Source organism: Scardinius erythrophthalmus (genome assembly GCF_964197995.2).
Source record: "Scardinius erythrophthalmus genome assembly, chromosome: 12".
Taxonomy (NCBI): domain Eukaryota; kingdom Metazoa; phylum Chordata; class Actinopteri; order Cypriniformes; family Leuciscidae; genus Scardinius; species Scardinius erythrophthalmus.
Genome location: NC_138232.1, coordinates 14,580,991 through 14,599,979, shown reverse-complemented (window position 1 = coordinate 14,599,979; position 18,989 = coordinate 14,580,991). Strand labels below are relative to the sequence as shown.

The 18,989-nt window shown below is 36.4% G+C and overlaps 1 protein-coding gene across 1 annotated transcript in view; it reads right to left on the bottom strand.

The window, feature by feature from the left end:
- The window catches only part of LOC308700265 (carboxyl-terminal PDZ ligand of neuronal nitric oxide synthase protein-like), a 102,275-nt gene extending 83,286 nt beyond the window's left edge, over window positions 1–18,989 (bottom strand). Inside the window, exons 1-2 of the mRNA XM_081381827.1 lie at window positions 17,962–18,989; window positions 17,666–17,737 (exon numbers count right to left, since the gene is read on the bottom strand). Coding sequence (XP_081237953.1) covers window positions 17,666–17,737; window positions 17,962–18,066 — 177 coding nt within the window. The 5' untranslated portion in view covers window positions 18,067–18,989. The remainder of the gene's footprint in view (window positions 1–17,665; window positions 17,738–17,961) is intronic.

Sequence of the window (18,989 nt, the reverse complement as noted above, 5' to 3'; positions counted from 1 at the left end):
TTTTGAAACAAAGTTACGCCAATGATTGGTTCACATTATTTCACTTAAAGAGCCTACATGCGATTTTCTGAAATTTAAACTCGTACATGCACACTTCACAAGTCATCCGCTGCAAAGAAGTCAACATTATGTTTACAGAGGTAAGAACAGTCAAATACATATATTGTTTGAGAAACTAAGTTTGTTTGCTGACTAGCGGTGGTGGCAGAGTGATGTGAAACGTTTAACATGAACGCGCTTGACGTCACATCCGCAGACAGCGTGCGAAAAATCCGACCCGACAGAAAATAGGAAAAATAGGATACAGGCTTATAGGTGCACCCACTGTGAGCTGACAAGGTGTCAGTATGCTCATCAGGAGAGGTTTGAGTCATAAATGGTCAAATAAAAAGGCTATTGTTACGTTTATTTTGGGGAAAAGGTTGCATATAGCTTCTTTAACTGGACCTTGTTGTATTGACTATAGAACAACAAACTTTCATTGGCAAAACCCTGAGATGCCATAAACTCCTTTGAGAGGCTACCAGTTGACAAAGACATTACCCTGTGGCGTTATACCATCATCCAGTCCTCCTTGTCTTCCTCTCCCTAAACGGAGCCCTGACACGGCACAACAGACGAAGCATGAAGATATGCAAGCCTTTGAATGGAAGGCATGTAATTGGAGTGCATTTCAATGCCCCCGATGCTGTGAGTGAGTAAATGTATCAAAGAAGTCAGCAGGCAGGATTTACCCTGCTGCAAACGGATGAAGCAGCTCTCTTGACACTGAGCCTGTGTTAAGAGCCAAGGCTATCTGAATGTTAAATATATGCACATTTTCTGTAAGGCTCAGTGCTCAGCTCAATTTCCTTCGAAAGGCACTGAAACAGACATTTATGAACAAACGAGCAAAGCCTTTATACTAAATGAGCAAAAATTAAGTTTTAATAATACCGATACTAAATGTGTGGCTGTAACAAGTGAGAAGCTTTAATCGGAAAGCAAACATTGTAAAATGTAATTCAAGATCAAGAGACTTCACCATGACTGGAATGTCCTTTGCGGTTGAATGAAGGCCCTTTCAGAAGAAACCATTCAGATTTACTGAATAAATGCTCTCCTCGAGTGTTATGATGTATCTCTGCCTTGAGAGTAAATCAAAAGAGGCTTGAGCTGTTCCACACTGTTCTCTGTAACTCCTACTGTTATTCTACAGACTTTTGTGAGGTTTCCATGGTTACTCCCCATTTCCCATTATAATCATCTTCTAGATTTCAATATACCTCCTGAGCCTTGTAGTCACATGATATCAAACACAGAAACCTTTATAAAGAGGAAATTTTCTACTTGTATAAGGTTCATAAGAACGCATTTGTGGGTCTTCATAAATGGTCACTATGTACATAGCTGAAAAACACAAGAAGTGAACACAGCAAAGTTACAAGAGAATAAAGACTAATGCAAAAAGTTTATGAATCCAGTTTAAAAAAAAAAACTGAAATAGTTTAGTTTAAACAGAAAATAACAGACTACTGCGATGCACTTCCAGCATGTAAAAAGGACCACAAAGCCATAAATAATTTTTCATAAACAAACTTCTCTATACAGAATTTAAAATTCAAACAGAGTATGAGTCAGCAATAAATCAACTATTACTATAAACTAACTATTAGGCAATGTCAATGTTGTCAGCTAAAACATCCATAACAGTGTTTAAATAATTTTGACAGATAAATTAATATTCTGTTCCTGGCTAGTTTACTCTTGAGATGCTGTAATGTCTATGCTGTGAACTCCATAAAGACCTAAGTGACCATCCAATTGAAATCCTTCAGACTGCAAACATTTGGTTGCAAATCATACAGAGGCTCATCAGGAGTTAGAAATCAACTGTTAAAAATGGCCAAATTCAAAAACAGGCTTCTCTTTTCAAGCTATTTTCAAATACACTGTTACAGTACTTTCAACAAAAAGAGAGAGAATGATAACCAAAACAATGCCTGACAATTGTTACATCTGTGGCCTCATCAAAAATGCATAAGCAATACAAAACTCAGAAAACTTGCTTTAATTTTGGCTCTCAGAACTATGTAGATTGTCATTTACCCAATTAATGTTTAAGATTGTCTGAGTTTGAAGTTTTTAATAAAATAACTATCCAGCTTAATCTGCACTGATGGAAAGTTCAAAGACAGCCTAGGCCACTGCTTAATTAATCTTATCTGTTAGCCAATGAGCAAACATTGCCTTCAGATACCCCTTTTCCACCGACACTGTTCCAGTGCAGGTTCCTGGCCTGTATCTGAACCATTCCACACATTTCCACTGCAGAAAAGATGGTTCCGGGCCGGAAACAAATGCTGCCGCCGTCCTGTTGAGCAATCTAATGACATTACACTATAATGCCCTTAATATCTAAAGATATAAAACTATGCGCGTGAAAGAACGAGTAATTCAACGGTTTCATTTTCAATTTATCTCCGAAAAGGACAGATAAGAGTAGCGGTAGTTTACTGTGTGCACTGCCTGTACAAACACCGGGATACGCAACCATTCTGGTGGAAGTCGTAAGAGTCTTCCAAGAAACATTTATGGCTCCATGAGGCGGAAAAAAATACCTTTTTTCTTCAAGCCACAAAATATTTCCGTCTTCCCAGAATAGGAATAATTTTCACCAAAAAATAAAATTTCATCAAGTTTAATTGCATAGCTCTGAAATCTAGTTAGAGACCTTAGAGCCCTTGTTTCAATTTGAAAAGTATAATAAACGAGTATAATAGTTTCAAATACAACCACAGTGCGTTACAAAAAAAATTGTGTCAAGATTTGCGTTTACTGATTGTATCATCAATTCAAGTCAAGTATGAGGAAAGTGTAAATAATTATAAGTAAATGGGACTATTGGTGCAGAAAGCATATGCCAGTGGGAGAATATGAAGGCATTAATCATAGCGATGGTTGAAAGTCATAGGTCACATTGCCATTATCCCCAATCAACTTAAGATCAATGGTAAACACCAAGCCCATGTCATTGTAATATTGTGGCCACAGCAGGACATTACACTGGAAAGTTATTGTGGCTTAGAGACTTTCATTGGTGCATCTAATCGATTAGCATTTGAGGGACACCAGAAGGCGCGTAGAAATTGAATCAGCTAGTGCCATAAAAGAGCCTATATTCGGCTTGTGTTCGTTTAGTTACACTGCTTGCAAAAACTACCTTCTCTGCTCACTTATGGGAGGAAAATAGTCACCACACACAGCACAAAAAACAGCAATTATAAGAATGAGACCAAGTGTAACAGGATGATTTCATTACTATTTCAGATTATATGCTCACAAAAATATGCTCACATATTTTCTTATTTTTAACAAAAATGGAGATATTGGGCAGAATGTCCATGTCCACGCAGATAAGGCCAAACTCCAATAAATACAACAAAAAAAGGCCATTAAATCATCAACAAGTAGTCTAAGCAACTTGTGTGCTATATTCAAAGTCTTCTAAAGTCGTATCTTTGTGTTAGGAATAGACTCAAATTTAAGTTGTATATGAACTACTTTAAATGTTTTTTTTGTTCTGTCAGGAACCTTAAACAAATGAGTATGGAATCAATAATATATATTTTTAAAGAAATTAATACTTTTATTAATACTTATAATACTACTCCTTTTAAATCATTCAGCAAGGATGCATGAAATTAATTAAAAGTGACAGTAGACTTGTTTGCATTGTTACAAAAAATGTTTCAATTAAGTTCTATAGAACTTTCCATTCATCAAAGAATCCTGAAGAAATGTACCACTGTTTTCACAAAAATATTAAGCAGCATAACTGTTGTAAACACTGAAAAAGAAATGTGTCCAGAGCAGCAAATCAGCATATTAGAATGATTTCTCAAGAATTGTATGACACTGAAGACTGTGAGTAATGGCTGCTGAAAATCCAGCTTTGACAACACAGGAATAAATGAATAATAAAAAAATATATAGGCTATATAAAATAAAAATGGCATAAAATTGCATGAAGTTGAGTAAATGATGATATTTTCATTTTGGGCAGATTTTTATTTAAGGCTGTGCAAATGACACCAATTACTGGCTAACCACTGGCCCTCATAGAGTCACAGAACTGAGGAGCTTCTCATCATTAAAATGTATAGGTCGCATTATTTCCTGAACTGGCAGAGGCGCCTGTAATTTCCTTGCCTATTGAGACGCTTAAATGCAGAAACATGCCTTGAGGGGTCAGCAAGGCTGTCTACCTGCCCAGATGACATGCAATAGGTTCTGGCAGGGCAGTAATCCCTCATTTCAACCAATTACTCTGAGGGCAAATTGTTTCAGCTTCGGTGAGCACTGTACTTGGTACAGTCTCAGTATATAACTGGAAAGACACACACAGCCTGTAGACTTTTCTGGAATGCAAGTTATGGATACAGATGAAACAGAATAAGAGGTTAAAATATAAGTGATAGCTCAATAATTCCAAATGGTAACTATCAACATTATAATCTTTTGTACACCAACCAAACCACTTCATTGTCCCTGGTATTTGACATAGGTGTGGTCTTTAGTACAGTCGCTATTGTTGGTGTAACTATACACAAGCGAAGCGTGGACCAACTGTGGATCCCCTTCCTTCCTTCCTGACAGGCCTGATATTTTGGCCAAAGCACTGATATAACCATCCCAGGCCACTGCTGTAGGTATGTACACACCATCCCTCATCTCAGTGAGCTTGGTCTCATTGTTCTTTAACTTCCTTTCTCCCGTCCAGCTTTCCTGCTCATACACTCCAGTTTTCCACGAACGCTGTATGAGCATATGGTTTGGGGGCTGGGTAGCGTAAATGGAGGGTGGTTACGGTTTCATTCCAACAGTATGTGATAAATCACAGAGCATCTGCCAATGTCATTACCTGCTCAGACACAAAGGGTGTTCATACTGCTACTCTGGCTTCAATGGAATTCAAAGTTTATTATTTAAGGCCAGGGTTGTGAACCAATAATCGGTTCTTATCCAGAACCGTCAGCGTTTTTGAAAATACCGGAACCGTGCAAAATTCCTAAGTTTCGGTTCCGAAAACAGTTCTGGTGCGATGTGTGGGCGAAGTGCTGGGAGCTTATCTTTTAAAGGGGTGGTTGATTATGATTTCACTATTCTAACTTTAGTTAGTGTGTAATGTTGCTGTTTGAGCATAAACAACATCTGCAAAGTTACAATACTCAAAGTTCAAAGCAAAGGGAGATATTTTATTTTAAAGAAATTGCATCTTATTCCTAAATAACAAAAACTTCACACCGGAACATTCAAATCTGTTTGCACTGTCGCTGACCCAGAGAGAGCAGTTGTCAATATGAAACAGCTTTACTTCGGGACATCCCCGAAATCTAAGCTGTTGCAAATCCAGAATCCGTCCCTAATTATCCCGAAAATTATACTAAAGCAAAATATTGAGTAGTTATTGTCTGATAAAACATTAAAAACTGTCCGTGGAGGTTGAGTCATCCTGCAGCCAAGCCCCCGCCGGCTGCTCATTGGCTGCAGCATCTTTTTTGTTTCATTTTTTTGAAGTTCTACAAAGATACCGTAGGCGTGAATTTAGATTGCATTGATAAGCTAATATTCATTAATTCGTTTCATTGACATGGCTGGTGATCATTTTTTTTTTTTTTTTGCAAAAATTGCTAAATAATGTTGAATTTTGTTGACATTACCAGTCTGTTAAACTCATTTGACAAGTATAAGAAATAATCACAAAAAGGATTGCTCAGTTTTCCCTTACTACTAATTTTGATTGGTTGTTTTAATAATTTTTATTGAATGGGAACCAGAATCGTTTGGCGGAACCGGAAAATTTCTTACAATTCCCAACCCTATTTAGGGACACCAGACACCACACACCGAAAAATAAATAAATACAATTAATTAGCTTACCCTAATGAAGTTCCAAACCTGTATAACTTCTGTGGAAAACAAAGAATTCTTTTGAGAATTATTTTTTTTTTTTTTGAAAGTTTGGTTACCAACATTTTTTTTAAAAGAATAACCTTTCGTGTTTCACAGAAGTCATACTGGTTTGGAAGTACCTTATGATGAGTAAAATAACAGAATGTTTTTTTTGAGTGAACCATCCCTTTAAATGTAATAGGCTCAGGTAACTACAAAAACTGAATGAAGAACAGAAGACAATTTCAAACCAATTTATCTATAATTAATACTTAAAAGTACTTATGACAAGTTTATTTAATAACTGAAATCATAAGTGGATTTATGGCTTATCTACTCCAGGACAAAGAATTAGGCACATGAATATGAACTTATGAATATCAAAAGTTATAAATACAACTTATTACAGATGTCTTCATAAAGAACTGTTTGAGTGGTCTTAAATGTTTATCATAAATAAATATTTTATTATACTTTTAATTGAATGAGTTGGACCAGATAGTACAAGGCGGTACTTTGAATAATATAAAATATATAATAGATTGTTTTTGTTACTACATATATCTATACTTATATACTTATGTGTATCATTCTTATTTTTGACGACTTTACGATTGTTGTAAAATATGGAAAACAAAATAGGTGTCTCAAAACTGCTGGTGTCTTAAACATATGCAATTATGATTTACTATAACAGATGCTTGTCAACCCTTTCAAGGTTAAATTAAGCAAAAAGCAAATTAAGAATTTCCCCAACTGGCTTGAATACAACAATCCCAACAGCTCCTCTCCATAGGTCTACTTCAGCATAAACTGCATGTCAGTCCCAGCACTGCATAACTCCACAACTCCACATGAACCATAATGAGGATCGTTATTCAGCTGATGAACAACCATCAAATCAATTGCCTCAGTTTAACCCTTCCACATTAAAAGCTTTAGTCCACTCATATAAAACCAGGACAATGAGGAGATGAATAAAAAATGTCAGGTTGCCATGACAGATAGGGAGAAATGCAATAAATGAAAAGTCCTCCTGAGAGCACTGGTACGTGTTGTCCTGTTTTGCGTGGACACGCAGTCTGTGAGAGCTCTCATTGGCTGTGTCTTTGTCTTTGCGAGCACATGGCTCTGTTTTGTTTGTTTATGTGCTCCGATGTCATATATTGTCTTAACACCGCCCTTCTTGTTACCTGATTATTGGTTTATTTTCCCCACCTGCTCTCCAGTTGTTACCCACCTCATTTCCTCTCCTATTTATTCTTAGTCCTGTCCCAGTTCGTTGTCAAATGTCCCCATGGTGTGTTGCCTATATGCTTTGCTTGTTCCTGCCCAGACCAGCTGTTGGTCATGTTTTCCCCCATAGGATAGTTTTTGTTTTATTTTATTATTAATAAAGAAGCCTGTTAAAACTCTGCAGTCCTCGCCTCATCCTTCCCTTACAAAACCTGACACTAACATGAACAAACATTTTTTTTTAAATAAAATTATAAACCTCACATTTCAGCCTTTAAAAATTTTTTTTTTTAAAAGGTCAAAACTATAAATGATTATAGGTGCTCTGTGACCAATTCTGGATAACTTATCCAAACTGTTTATTTTTAGAACTCACATTAGCTTATTTTTCATCAACTGGTTAAAATGTAGAACAGATCCAATGTAGAACAGATGTTTATGCAAATGCATAAACAAATCAGTCAGAATGTTGCATTGGTCTGAACAAAAACGGCAGACAGGCTGCTTGGAAATGTAAATCCACTCTCTAACAGTGCTCTCAACTCATGTTATCTAAACATGTTTTTCTCCTTTTCTTTTTCTGAATGACTTTTTCCCCATCTACATGCCACGGTTTGAGTCGTCACAATGGTAAATGTGGTAAGAAAGTTCCTGTGAAAACATACAAAACTAAACTTGTATGTAGACATTCTCTAATCCACTCTCTAACAGTAGGTTAGGCCCATGGAAGAATTCCGTGAAATGAACACGGCCCCTTAAGTTAAGGAAAAGGTTGTGGGTGGGCTTACGTTTCCATGATACGCGGGACAACAATGGGACAGTTGGGTTTAGGAAAAGAAGAACATGACGGTTCGGTTTAGGAAAAGAAGAACATGACGGTTCGGTTTAGGAAAAGAACAACGGGATGGTTGGGTTTAGGAACAGCAGAAATAGAATCACTGCATTTCTGAACATATTCTTCTCTTTTTCTTTCTTTGCATTAATCTTTCTATCTACATGCCACGACTTGAGCTGCCAAAATGTTAAATTTGATAAGAGCATGACATGAGCATGAAAAAAAAAAGACATGACATGAAAAATTTTCTGAACATCTTCAGTTTTTTTCTTTGTATGACTCTTTCCATCTACATGCCACAGTTTAGCCATTACAGTGGTAAACCTGGAAAGAAACAGCATGTGACAGAAATAAAAGGCAAGACAAATCTGAATGTTTTGTATATGAATACATCAAAAAGCTGCATTAACTGGTGTTAAAGTGCAAAATGAGTATTTTATCACTTTCTGAACATGTTATTTTATTTATTTCTTTGCATGACTCTTTCCATCTAAATGCCACTGTTTGAGCTAACACAACAATATAAGATAGATCATCTGACAGCAACAAAAGGTAAATCCAATATGATTTTTTTGTAGCCTATATGAATAAATCAAACTTTTTTTGCATGACTTTTCCCAACTACATGACATGGTTTAAATAAAATAAAAAATTATCATGTGACATCATCAAAAACCTGTATCAACTGTGAAGAGCATAAATATTTAATTCTGGAAAAATCACTGTATATCTGAAAATGTTTTCTTTTTCTTTCTCTGAAATTGAATGACTCCATCTACATTCCACGGTTTGAGCCGTTGCAATAAGCAGTACAGCTGCAGTTATAAATGATTAATTTCATACTTGAACATTCTGCCACTCTTATACTTGAACAGTAGTTTTGTAATCACTTTGGATCTTGCCGTTCACAAGGGCAAACAAGAGATCTGTCTATTTTTAAGGTAAATAAGATAAATCTCTGTAAAAATGCATGAATACTGCAAAACTTACTGACCTGAATTAATTTCACCAAATATATATATATATATATATATATATATATATATATATATATATATATATATATATATATATATATATATATATATATATATATATATATATATATATATATATATATATATATATATATATATATATATATATATATATATCTTAAAAGACTCCCCAAATCATGTTCTTGGTTTCTTTCTTTCCATGACTATTTCCATCTACATGCCACGATTTGAGCCGTCACAATGATAAACCTGGTAAGAAAGATCACATGACAGCAAAAAAGGCAAGGCACATTCTGAATGTTAACTTGTTTTAAAGTGCAAAATCACTGTATTTTGGAACGCTCTTCCCGTTTTTCTCTTTGCATGACTTTTTCAAATAGTGAAGATGAAAGTTTGTTAGGAGAACAATCAAAGGTAAAACATGGGACCACAGTAGCTGTGAATATGGAGAAAGGACTAAAGGATAAGAAAAACAAATGCTTCAGGCTAATTATTAAAACAGAGTTTGCAATGCAGACAACTAATGTTTCAAAAGATTATTTTTAAAGCAAGTGCAAATAATTTGCATCACAGAGTCTGACATGACAGGTCTGGAAAGACTTTAGACAGAAGACAATGTGCACCGTTATGATTGTTCACATACAGGCTCATTACTTCGGCAGCATAAAGAAGGCTTTCCCCTGATTTAATGACAGCTTGTCAGGACTTAATGCAAAAAAAAAAGTGTAATGATAATACCAATGAACACTTGGCAAAAATCCATTTACATATTTGGCAAATTTCTGATAATTATTTAATTCTGATTAATAAATAAACATCTGTCAAGTGAAGAAAGGCAATTAATTTGCCTTTTACAAATAATGCATATTAATGCAGTATGCCTTTAGCCAACATTAGGGCTTTTGCACCAGAAGAACCTTTTCAAAGTTCTAGGAATGCCTTTTGGGGGAACTATATTATCTCCTACTTCAGAGTAGGATCTAACCCAGCACAATAGAGTGGCGCAGGTATGACGTCACTTTGTAGGCCAACCGGCTGTTAGCATCACGCTGGTTCCCTCGACAAAAACCCTATAGGATTTTCCCATTGGCTTTTGGATTATCGCAAAAAACAAGCTCTGTGATCAACAAAAGTTTATGATACATGCCCATTTTGTCCATCAAGATAATTATCACAGATGAACACAACTTTTATGAATTTTGAAGCTTGAATGCAGTCACCAGAAGTAAAAAGCTAAAGGTAGGCTATAAAAGGGTTCTGGTCACAACCAAGGGTTGTGGTGAGGGGCTTTATATATTGCGTTGGAAAACAGAAGGTTAAATAGGCCATAAAAATGTTTTGAAACTGAAAATCTCACAATTATGGTAATATAACTGCTGATATTTTTTCTATCAATCTTAAAATGGCAGCTCTAACGTCCTGATGAGGCAACCCATGTCTTCGATCAGAAACCAAAGAATGCTCGAGCTATGAAGATTCAAATAAACACAACTAGACAGTAAATCACCCCAGGGTATGAAGTGGGTTAAACACAACACTAGAATGAGAGCTGTAAAGAGAAGCACTAAATCACGATATACAGACAGTGACTGAACCACTCCAAAAGAAGAGTCTTCATTGTGCGGGCGGGACATAACTTATGTGATAAACTCATTTGTGACCCTGGACCACAAAACCAGTCACTTGGGTCAATTTTTTGGAAATTGAGAGTTATACATAATCTGAAAGCCGAATAAATCTTCCATTGATGAATGGTTTGTTAGGATATGACAATAATTGGCAGAGATACAACAATTTGAAAATCTGGAATCTGAGGTGCAAAAAAAATCTAAACATTGAGAAAATCGCTTTTAAAGTTGTTCATCTATGTTCACGATTGTGCTGCATTCACTCACAAAAATAAATGTTTTATATATTTATGGTAGGAAATTTACAAAAATTTGAAATGATGAAATGATTTTTGGCATAAAAGAAAAATCGATAATTTTGACCCATACAATGTTGGCTTTTGCCACAAATATACCTGTGCGACATGTGACTGGTTTTGTGGTCCAGGGTCACATTTTAGTATTAAAAAAAAAAAAAAAAAAAAAAAAAGAGCCACAGATCAACAGATGTGGTGTTTATTGATGGATTACAGTGAGTGATGCGCTGGGGCCATTAAAATTATATAAACCGCATCAAATGGAGGTGTTTTCTTGAATCTTTAATTTATCAAGCGATCAAGTTTTCTTAGCATCAAGGACATTATTAATCACGCTTGCCCTGGCTTTAAAAAAAAAAATTTAATTCAATATGCGACAGAACCGGGTTGCTGGATTTTTCTCAGAGATGCTTAATGACCTTTTTTTACCCTCACAGAAAGAAAATCACAAGGAATGAGTTATACCTCTGAGCCACTGGAGACGTTAATTAAAAAGGAGGATCAAATTAGGCCAGAATATTAATTTGTTACAATGAAAGGTCTCAGAAAAGGAGGTATATTTAAAAAAAAACAAAAAAAACACCACGCACACACAAAACATGTTTTTAAGATGAAATTTAGCTCTGTGCTTGATGGGGGTGAAAACAACCCGTATAACAGATCGCAAGGCAAAGACACTCCAAGGAGAAAGGAGAGAGTTATGAGTCAATTTACTGTTCTCCGTTACTATGGTTAAGAAGGGGACGGGCTCGAGTATCCTATGGCTTTGTTGTTCTGACGCTAGTCAATGTTACACAGAGGATGTTCAGTTCTTGAGGGGATAGAGAGCTTTTCTAAATCTAAAGAGGCTCTTTGGAGACAAAATGAGGGGCACGTCAACAGAATGGATCCTGGCCAAAAGTCTTTCTTACGGCTGGATTTTGTATGACACTGTCAAATGTCATCCAGTTTAATTCAGATGAAAAAGTGTGAATATTGGTGAGGATATCCATTTTTACTCATTTGATTAAAAGAAAGGAAAATAGGCAAATACTGGCCTGTTGTAACAAAAAAAGCCTCTTTTTTTCTTCTGAAGTCAGAATGAAATGAAAATTAACTAGGGATGCACCAATCATATTTTTAACGGTCGATTGTGATTGCTGATTTTACAAGCAAATGGCCCAATTCTGATACGGGTTGCCTTTGACCTTAAACAAAATGTACCCGAGGCAACAACTGCATTTTAATCACGATCAAACAAAGATGCTACACAAATACAGTTGTTTTTGATATATATGAGATTGTATAATTCCAAGACTTAAAGCAAAAACATTACAGAATGGTCTGACTTTAGGTTTGTGAAATTATACTACATAAAACATACATGTGCAAAACAAAAACCGCAGATAGGCTGAAGAAAAAAAAAAAAGAAGCAAATTCACAGCTGTAAACAATGCAGCGCTTCACTTATAAACACTACTTTATTAGTCATTACATGGAGGTAAGAGGAAATTAAAATGCCATCGAAACTTTTCTAAAGACAGTCAGTTCCCTTTAGAGAATACATGTAAACCCCAATTCAATATTTAGGGCATTGTGAACCGTGAACTTGCTGTGCCACAGAATTTTCACTCCTCCTTTTGTCCGTCTTCAGTGTGTCCTGTTTACGGATTTCTTAATATTTCCACACAAATGACATTTTGGGAAATTATTGCAATGCAGTTTGTGTCCAAGTCCGGAACAGAGATCAGCCAAAATAAAACAAAACTGGCAAGGTTTTATTCCAAACACACAATTGGCAACCATGCTGTTTTTTTTTTGTTTTTGTTTTTTTGCTTTATTTTGGCCAAAAATTCACCCCATCTACTTTCTAAATGCATATAGATTAATGTGAACAATTCATCCGTGACCTTTCTCTCTTGTGAAGTATGACGGACATCAAGTGCATGTTCATCTGGCTCCACTTTTTGAGCCCACATCTCAAAATCCAATCCGTAACTGATGAATAGAACCAACTATTCTAGCTCTACTTTTTTTTTTCCTGATAATCTGTTTAACTCAATTGTATGGAAGCTTGTTTCCGCCACAAGAAAAAAAATCAAAGATAATTGCGACTTTTTATCTCACAATTGCGAGTTTACATCTCGCAATTCTGACTTTATTTCTCAGAATTGCGAGATATAAAGTCAGAATTGCGTGTTTTAAAGTCGCAATTGCGTGTTTTAAAGTCAGAATTGCGAGATATAAAGTCAGAATTGCGTGAAATAAAGTCACAATTGCGTGTTATAAAGTCAGAATTCTGACTTTTTTTCTCACAATTGCGACTTTATATCTCAGAATTCTGACTTTATATCTCAGAATTCTGACTTTATATCTCAGAATTCTGACTTTATATCTCAGAATTCTGACTTTATATCTCAGAATTCTGACTTTATATCTCAGAATTCTGACTTTATATCTCAGAATTCTGACTTTATATCACGCAATTGGGAGATATAAAGTCAGAATTGCATGATATATAAAGTCGCAATTGCGTGCTATAAAGTCAGAATTGTGAGATATAAACTATTCTAAGGTAAAAAAAAAAAAGTCCGTCTTTTTTTTCCCCTAAGAATTGGACATTATATCTCACAATTCTGAGAAAAGATGTCAGAATTGCGAGATATAAACTCGCAATTATGTGTTATAAAGTCAGAATTGCGTGATATAAAGTCAGAATTCTGAGATATAAAGTCAGAATTGCGTGATATAAAGTCGCAATTGCGAGGAAAAAAAGTCAGAATTCTGACTTTATAAGACGCAATTGCAACTTTATATCTCGCAATTCTGACTTTATATCTCAGAATTCTGACTTTATATCTCAGAATTCTGACTTTATATCTCAGAATTCTGACTTTATATCTCAGAATTCTGACTTTATATCTCAGAATTCTGACTTTATATCTCAGAATTCTGACTTTATTTCACGCAATTCTGACTTTATATCTCGCAATTCTGAGAAATAAAGTCAGAATTGCGAGATGTAAACTCGCAATTGTGAGATAAAAAGTCGCAATTATCTTTTAAAATGTTTTATTCAGTGGCGGAAACAAGCTTCCATACAATTGTATGTCACAATACAGAACAAAAGATCTGTCGCTACTTCTGTTCCATCATGACTTTAAACTCAAACAACAAAGTTACATGAACCAATGGGAACAGTTAAACTAAACTAAGTGTTACGTCCAAATGGGTTTGATGAAGGGACCGAAAGGAAGAATCAATAAGCGGCATTAGTGACACTCTTCATGACCTTTCTGCTTTCATTCAACATAGCCAAAGGAGAACAGAAAATCATCTGTGACAACTTCAGAGGTTTCATGTCCCAAATGTTGCCCCTAGCCCTCTTCCTAACCCCAATAGAATAGAAATCCGTTGTGAACCATACTTTCATAACATCAAGGGAAAAGGGAGCTATGGTCTTCACATTCGGATGCAGAGAATGTCTTTAATAGCATATGAACATAAGGCTATTCATTTTTCAGACAGGGTTCAGCTGGGACTGGAATCCACCAGTTACAACAGCAGTGAATCACAACAAGGAAATATCACCTAATTTTAGCTTGAATCAATTCTTAAAAAGGAAGAAAATTCCTAAAAATTATATTAAATAACTAAGTTAGTTGTCAACATTTCCACTTGCACAGTGTTAGTGGAGAGACCTCAATGTGAAGGAATTCATTCCGACATCACTTAATCAGTCAGTTAATTAAGGTGCTGTTTTAAAGTGCAGGTCATCAATTTTTCCAAAGAGTGAGGTTTGACCATCTTAAAGCTAACAATATATAATGCAATAAATTTGAGACACAGCAATAAGAGCAAAGTATGCTGGGCTATGCAAAAGAGTCTAAAAGCTTTTACAAGAGGACTGCAAGACTGTAAATTTTTCCCTTTCCAAATCTGACAGCAACATCTACTCAATGCTAATCATCTCCACAAAAATAATGTCACGATCAGGTTCTTGCATACAAGGTGTCTGAGGTATCTCGTAATCAGTGAAGCTAGAGTAAACATTAAGGTAGGCCTATAATTTAGTCCACTGGTCACACATTGGGTTTGGGTTTGTGTCACACATGTGCGTCAAACAAACCACTTCTGCTGCTTGACACTAAAAAGGCTTGAAGTCAAGGAAGGTTTGAGGCTTAAGTGGATTTGATGCCATATATTGTGATGCTCAATAATAAAAATAAAAAAGGCTAATTGGGAGAGATCATGTGGAAGTAAAGTGAAGCTTAAGAAACTGACAGCACAATCAACCACTACAATACTTGACTGCTGTTCAGACAGCGAAGGGAACAAGATAAGCTTGTATAGGGGATCAAGACATTCATTTACACTTTTATTTCTATTAGTTGGTGTTTAACAAACATTTTTTTGCACCAAATAAAGCATGACAACAGCCTATAAACACTTCAGACTCCAGCTCATTATACTGGGTAAACTGAATCTGGGTGTGGTGAAAATGACCAATGATTATAGGCTTCAACCTTTTAATTCCCCAATGAATTCTAAATCACCTCTTCCTGCACAAACAGAGTCTGTAATTTTTAACATAACTATTGACCAAAATGTCTGAGGCTCCTGATCTCACCTCAATATTTCCACTCCTACATTATCTGATTTGAAGTGAAACCAATATATTCACCGGATCTCTTCGACCCAAGTTCCTTTGTCAGGGTGATGGCAATTAAGATCAAAAGGCAGATTAAACGGAAATTATTTCCGACAGCCATTGAAATGTTCTCCATTCCTTCATAGACACCACATCATAAGATCCTACAAAGTGAAATACCACAGAACAGAAAGCACTATACTGAAACATTTAACTACTTATGCACTACTCTCTTTCACATTGAAATTACCAATCTATAGTTTCAAACTGCATTAATGCATTCTGTAGTTACATGACTCCTTGAAAAAATAAATGTCCTACTGTATGTTGGAACAAATCATATGCCATGGCGTGCATTTTGTTAAAGTACGCAATAGCAACAAACAGCGAGCAATAAACAATAGACAAAACAGAGAAACTGCTAGCCAAATAAATTACGGTGAATGGGACTTAAAGTCAAACAAGTAGGATCTCTTTTGGCAGCATTATATTGCATACAATTTCTCCTCAAAATGCAATGTTTTGTATGCAAAATATTTATGCATGGTCTGATAAGTAGGCTAATTATCACACACAATATTCTGCAGTGCAACAACAAAATGCAGTAACTACAAATTTTAAGTAATCAACAGTTAGCAAAATCCATCCAGTGATGGAAAGGATTGGCTTAACTGTGCTCACATTTATAGAAAAGAGCATTAACACCAATTAGAAACATTTATTAGAATCAGTGTTGTATAAGTTACTGTATATGCTGTCTTTATAGGGCAGTCTACTGCAAGCTCAAACAATGCTGTCACTGCTTGAACTTAAAACTACTCAACAGGATGATTGGTTTTGTGCAACTTTTGTGTTCACACAATATTTCCCTGCTGTAAAAGCATGGTTTGTCCCTTAGCCAGCAGACCATTGCAGGGGGTCCAGCGCACTGAAAAGGTTAATAGGATCGTTTGCAACTGGTGTCTGCTGCCATGCTGGAAACCAGGATGTTGCAAAAACAAACTAAAAATGCCTTACAATGGTTACATTCAAATCACCTCTTATCACGCTTCCCTGAAATAAGTTTCACTGTAATAGCGAAATCTGGGCCATAGAATGCAAAGTATACCAGGAAAAGGAAGTATGTTCAGGTAAAACCTCCCTGACAGCAATACAGTAGTGGATGTTTGAGAACCTGCCATTACAGCTAACTGACAAAAACAGGTTGCCCTGAAGATCAGACTTGAGGGTAGGGAATAAAAAGTTATTAATCCCATACTATTTTTACCTCTACTTTCATACTTGAGAGCATACTGTCATTAAGTTAATAAATAAATAAATATAGTCAAATAAAGTAAAAAAAAAAGGTTTGGGGTTTCAAATGTGATGAGCTACAAACAATTTATAATACATTCATCTTCATCATATATTTTCTTAAACGTTTCAGGGCATTTCGATTAGCAAATTGTGCCTAGTAAAGTGAACTTATACAGATATCACCTACTGAGTGAAGGAACTGAAGCAGTGAACACTATAGGGACCCTGAGATTCAGAACGTAGCTTGTAGACGTTAGTTAGACGTTAGTTACTACATGTAGCCTAAATGTGAAGATTTTAAATTGGGAAAAATGTGTTTAAACACAATTACAACAAAAATAAAGCAAAACGTAAGATTTCTGTATCAAGGGGGTCTACATTGGAAGCCACTGCATTCTCATCGCCCGTGATAGGTGGGCGCCAAAACTGAGCTTTACTTAGAAGACCCCCACTTCAAAGAGCCCTTCTCTGTTTACACACATGGAAATCCCAAAACACTGTGGTAGCAAAATGCGACATAACTTACAGGACTGGTGTATGTTTATCAAAGCAACTTTGACAGGGCTATCAATATCCCATCATTTCATTTTGTAGGCAATTTGCTCATTGATCTGTCCTGCTTTTGTATTTTGATTGTTGCTCGAGGCATGAAGACCACCCGTGCGGAACAGAGACTGAGTCATTTCGTCGTAGCGCTTTATTGGAATACCAAGAAGGCAGTTATATACATCTAATGACTGACATTTGTAAACTTTGTAAGCTAACTCGACTTTAGGAAGCAGTAAAAGTAAACTGGAACCATAAAAACTCACCCTTATCCGCCTCATGGCCGCAACAATCTCCACACGGCTATTGGGTCGAGCCACATCCAGACTACCGATATACTGGAAATCAAAGCCAACGAGATGAAATCTATTAGATCTCCCGTCGACAAGTTGGGCTTAGTAAAACTAGATATCAGAACTCATGAGCTCAATTAAATTGACAATACGGAATGTAAACAAAGGCAAAACAACTTTATGTATCCTACAGACTGGAAACAGGATTTGCAACAGGATGTAAATAAAACATGCTGCTGAAAAACATCTTCATGTCAAAAGAAACTCACCTTTGCTTCGAAATTAATCCCATGTTGGAATGCTTCCTCGTTATGTAAAGGAATCCGCAAATCGTGTCCATCATCGACTAAATTGTATTTTGTTTTGGCAGGCATGGTTACCGTGTTACGTCCTTCTCCAGAGTTGAAAAAACAAACAGCTCGAGGGGAGTCAGAACTTAGTCTAACTCTTGCGATCCATGCCTTTTTTTTAGCCAGAGGTCACTCTTATTTCTCATGCGTGCTCGCTTTTGACAGAGCAACTTTTGTAGAAATCACTATCTTCTTCAATCCGACGTCGCCGAAGTGGCTTTCCAATGTGTACGTTTGACCAAATATGAATGATCCGCTCACTTGTTCCCATTCAAGCGGGCAGCCCTAAGCTTTAGCTGGTGTAGTAGTGCCAAAATCCTGCTTCCTGGGCTTGTCCGTTCCCAACAACTTCACGCCAGCAGCGCCATAACCGAGCCCACACATCCTTTTCGAAGGGATTGTTGCGAGGGCAGAGCGCCATTGGTTGAAAGGGGGAATTCCACCTGCTTTCATTGGAACACGGCTTCAGGTTTGGAGGAGGAGGAGAAAAACACCTCGCTTCGCATTCAACACCCAACAATAGTGTTCAAAGGAGAGCGGAGCCTGGCCTCTAGTGGCAGAGTTCGGTACACTGTGGATATAGCTGAGACGAGTTGGCAATGTTGCTTCAAGAGAACTTGAAAATATACATAACCCCCTGATTTCACAGACAAGGTTTAAGCCTAGTCTCAGACTAAAATGCATTTTTGAGATGTTTTAACTGAACGCAACTTGCATGGGCATATCCTATGTCACTGACATTGTTTTGTCTCAAAATGCACACCATTAATGTTTTTTTTCTAAGGCACGTTTATTATTATCGCTCTTCATTTGCATAAAGTTAAACGTTTCTCAACTTTGTCGCGTCGCCAGACACGCCCCATTCAGTCGCCAACGGTCGCAACCGCGCATGTCGCCGGAAGTCGCCCGCTCCCCATTGAAATTTAATGGTATCGCGTCGCTTGGTC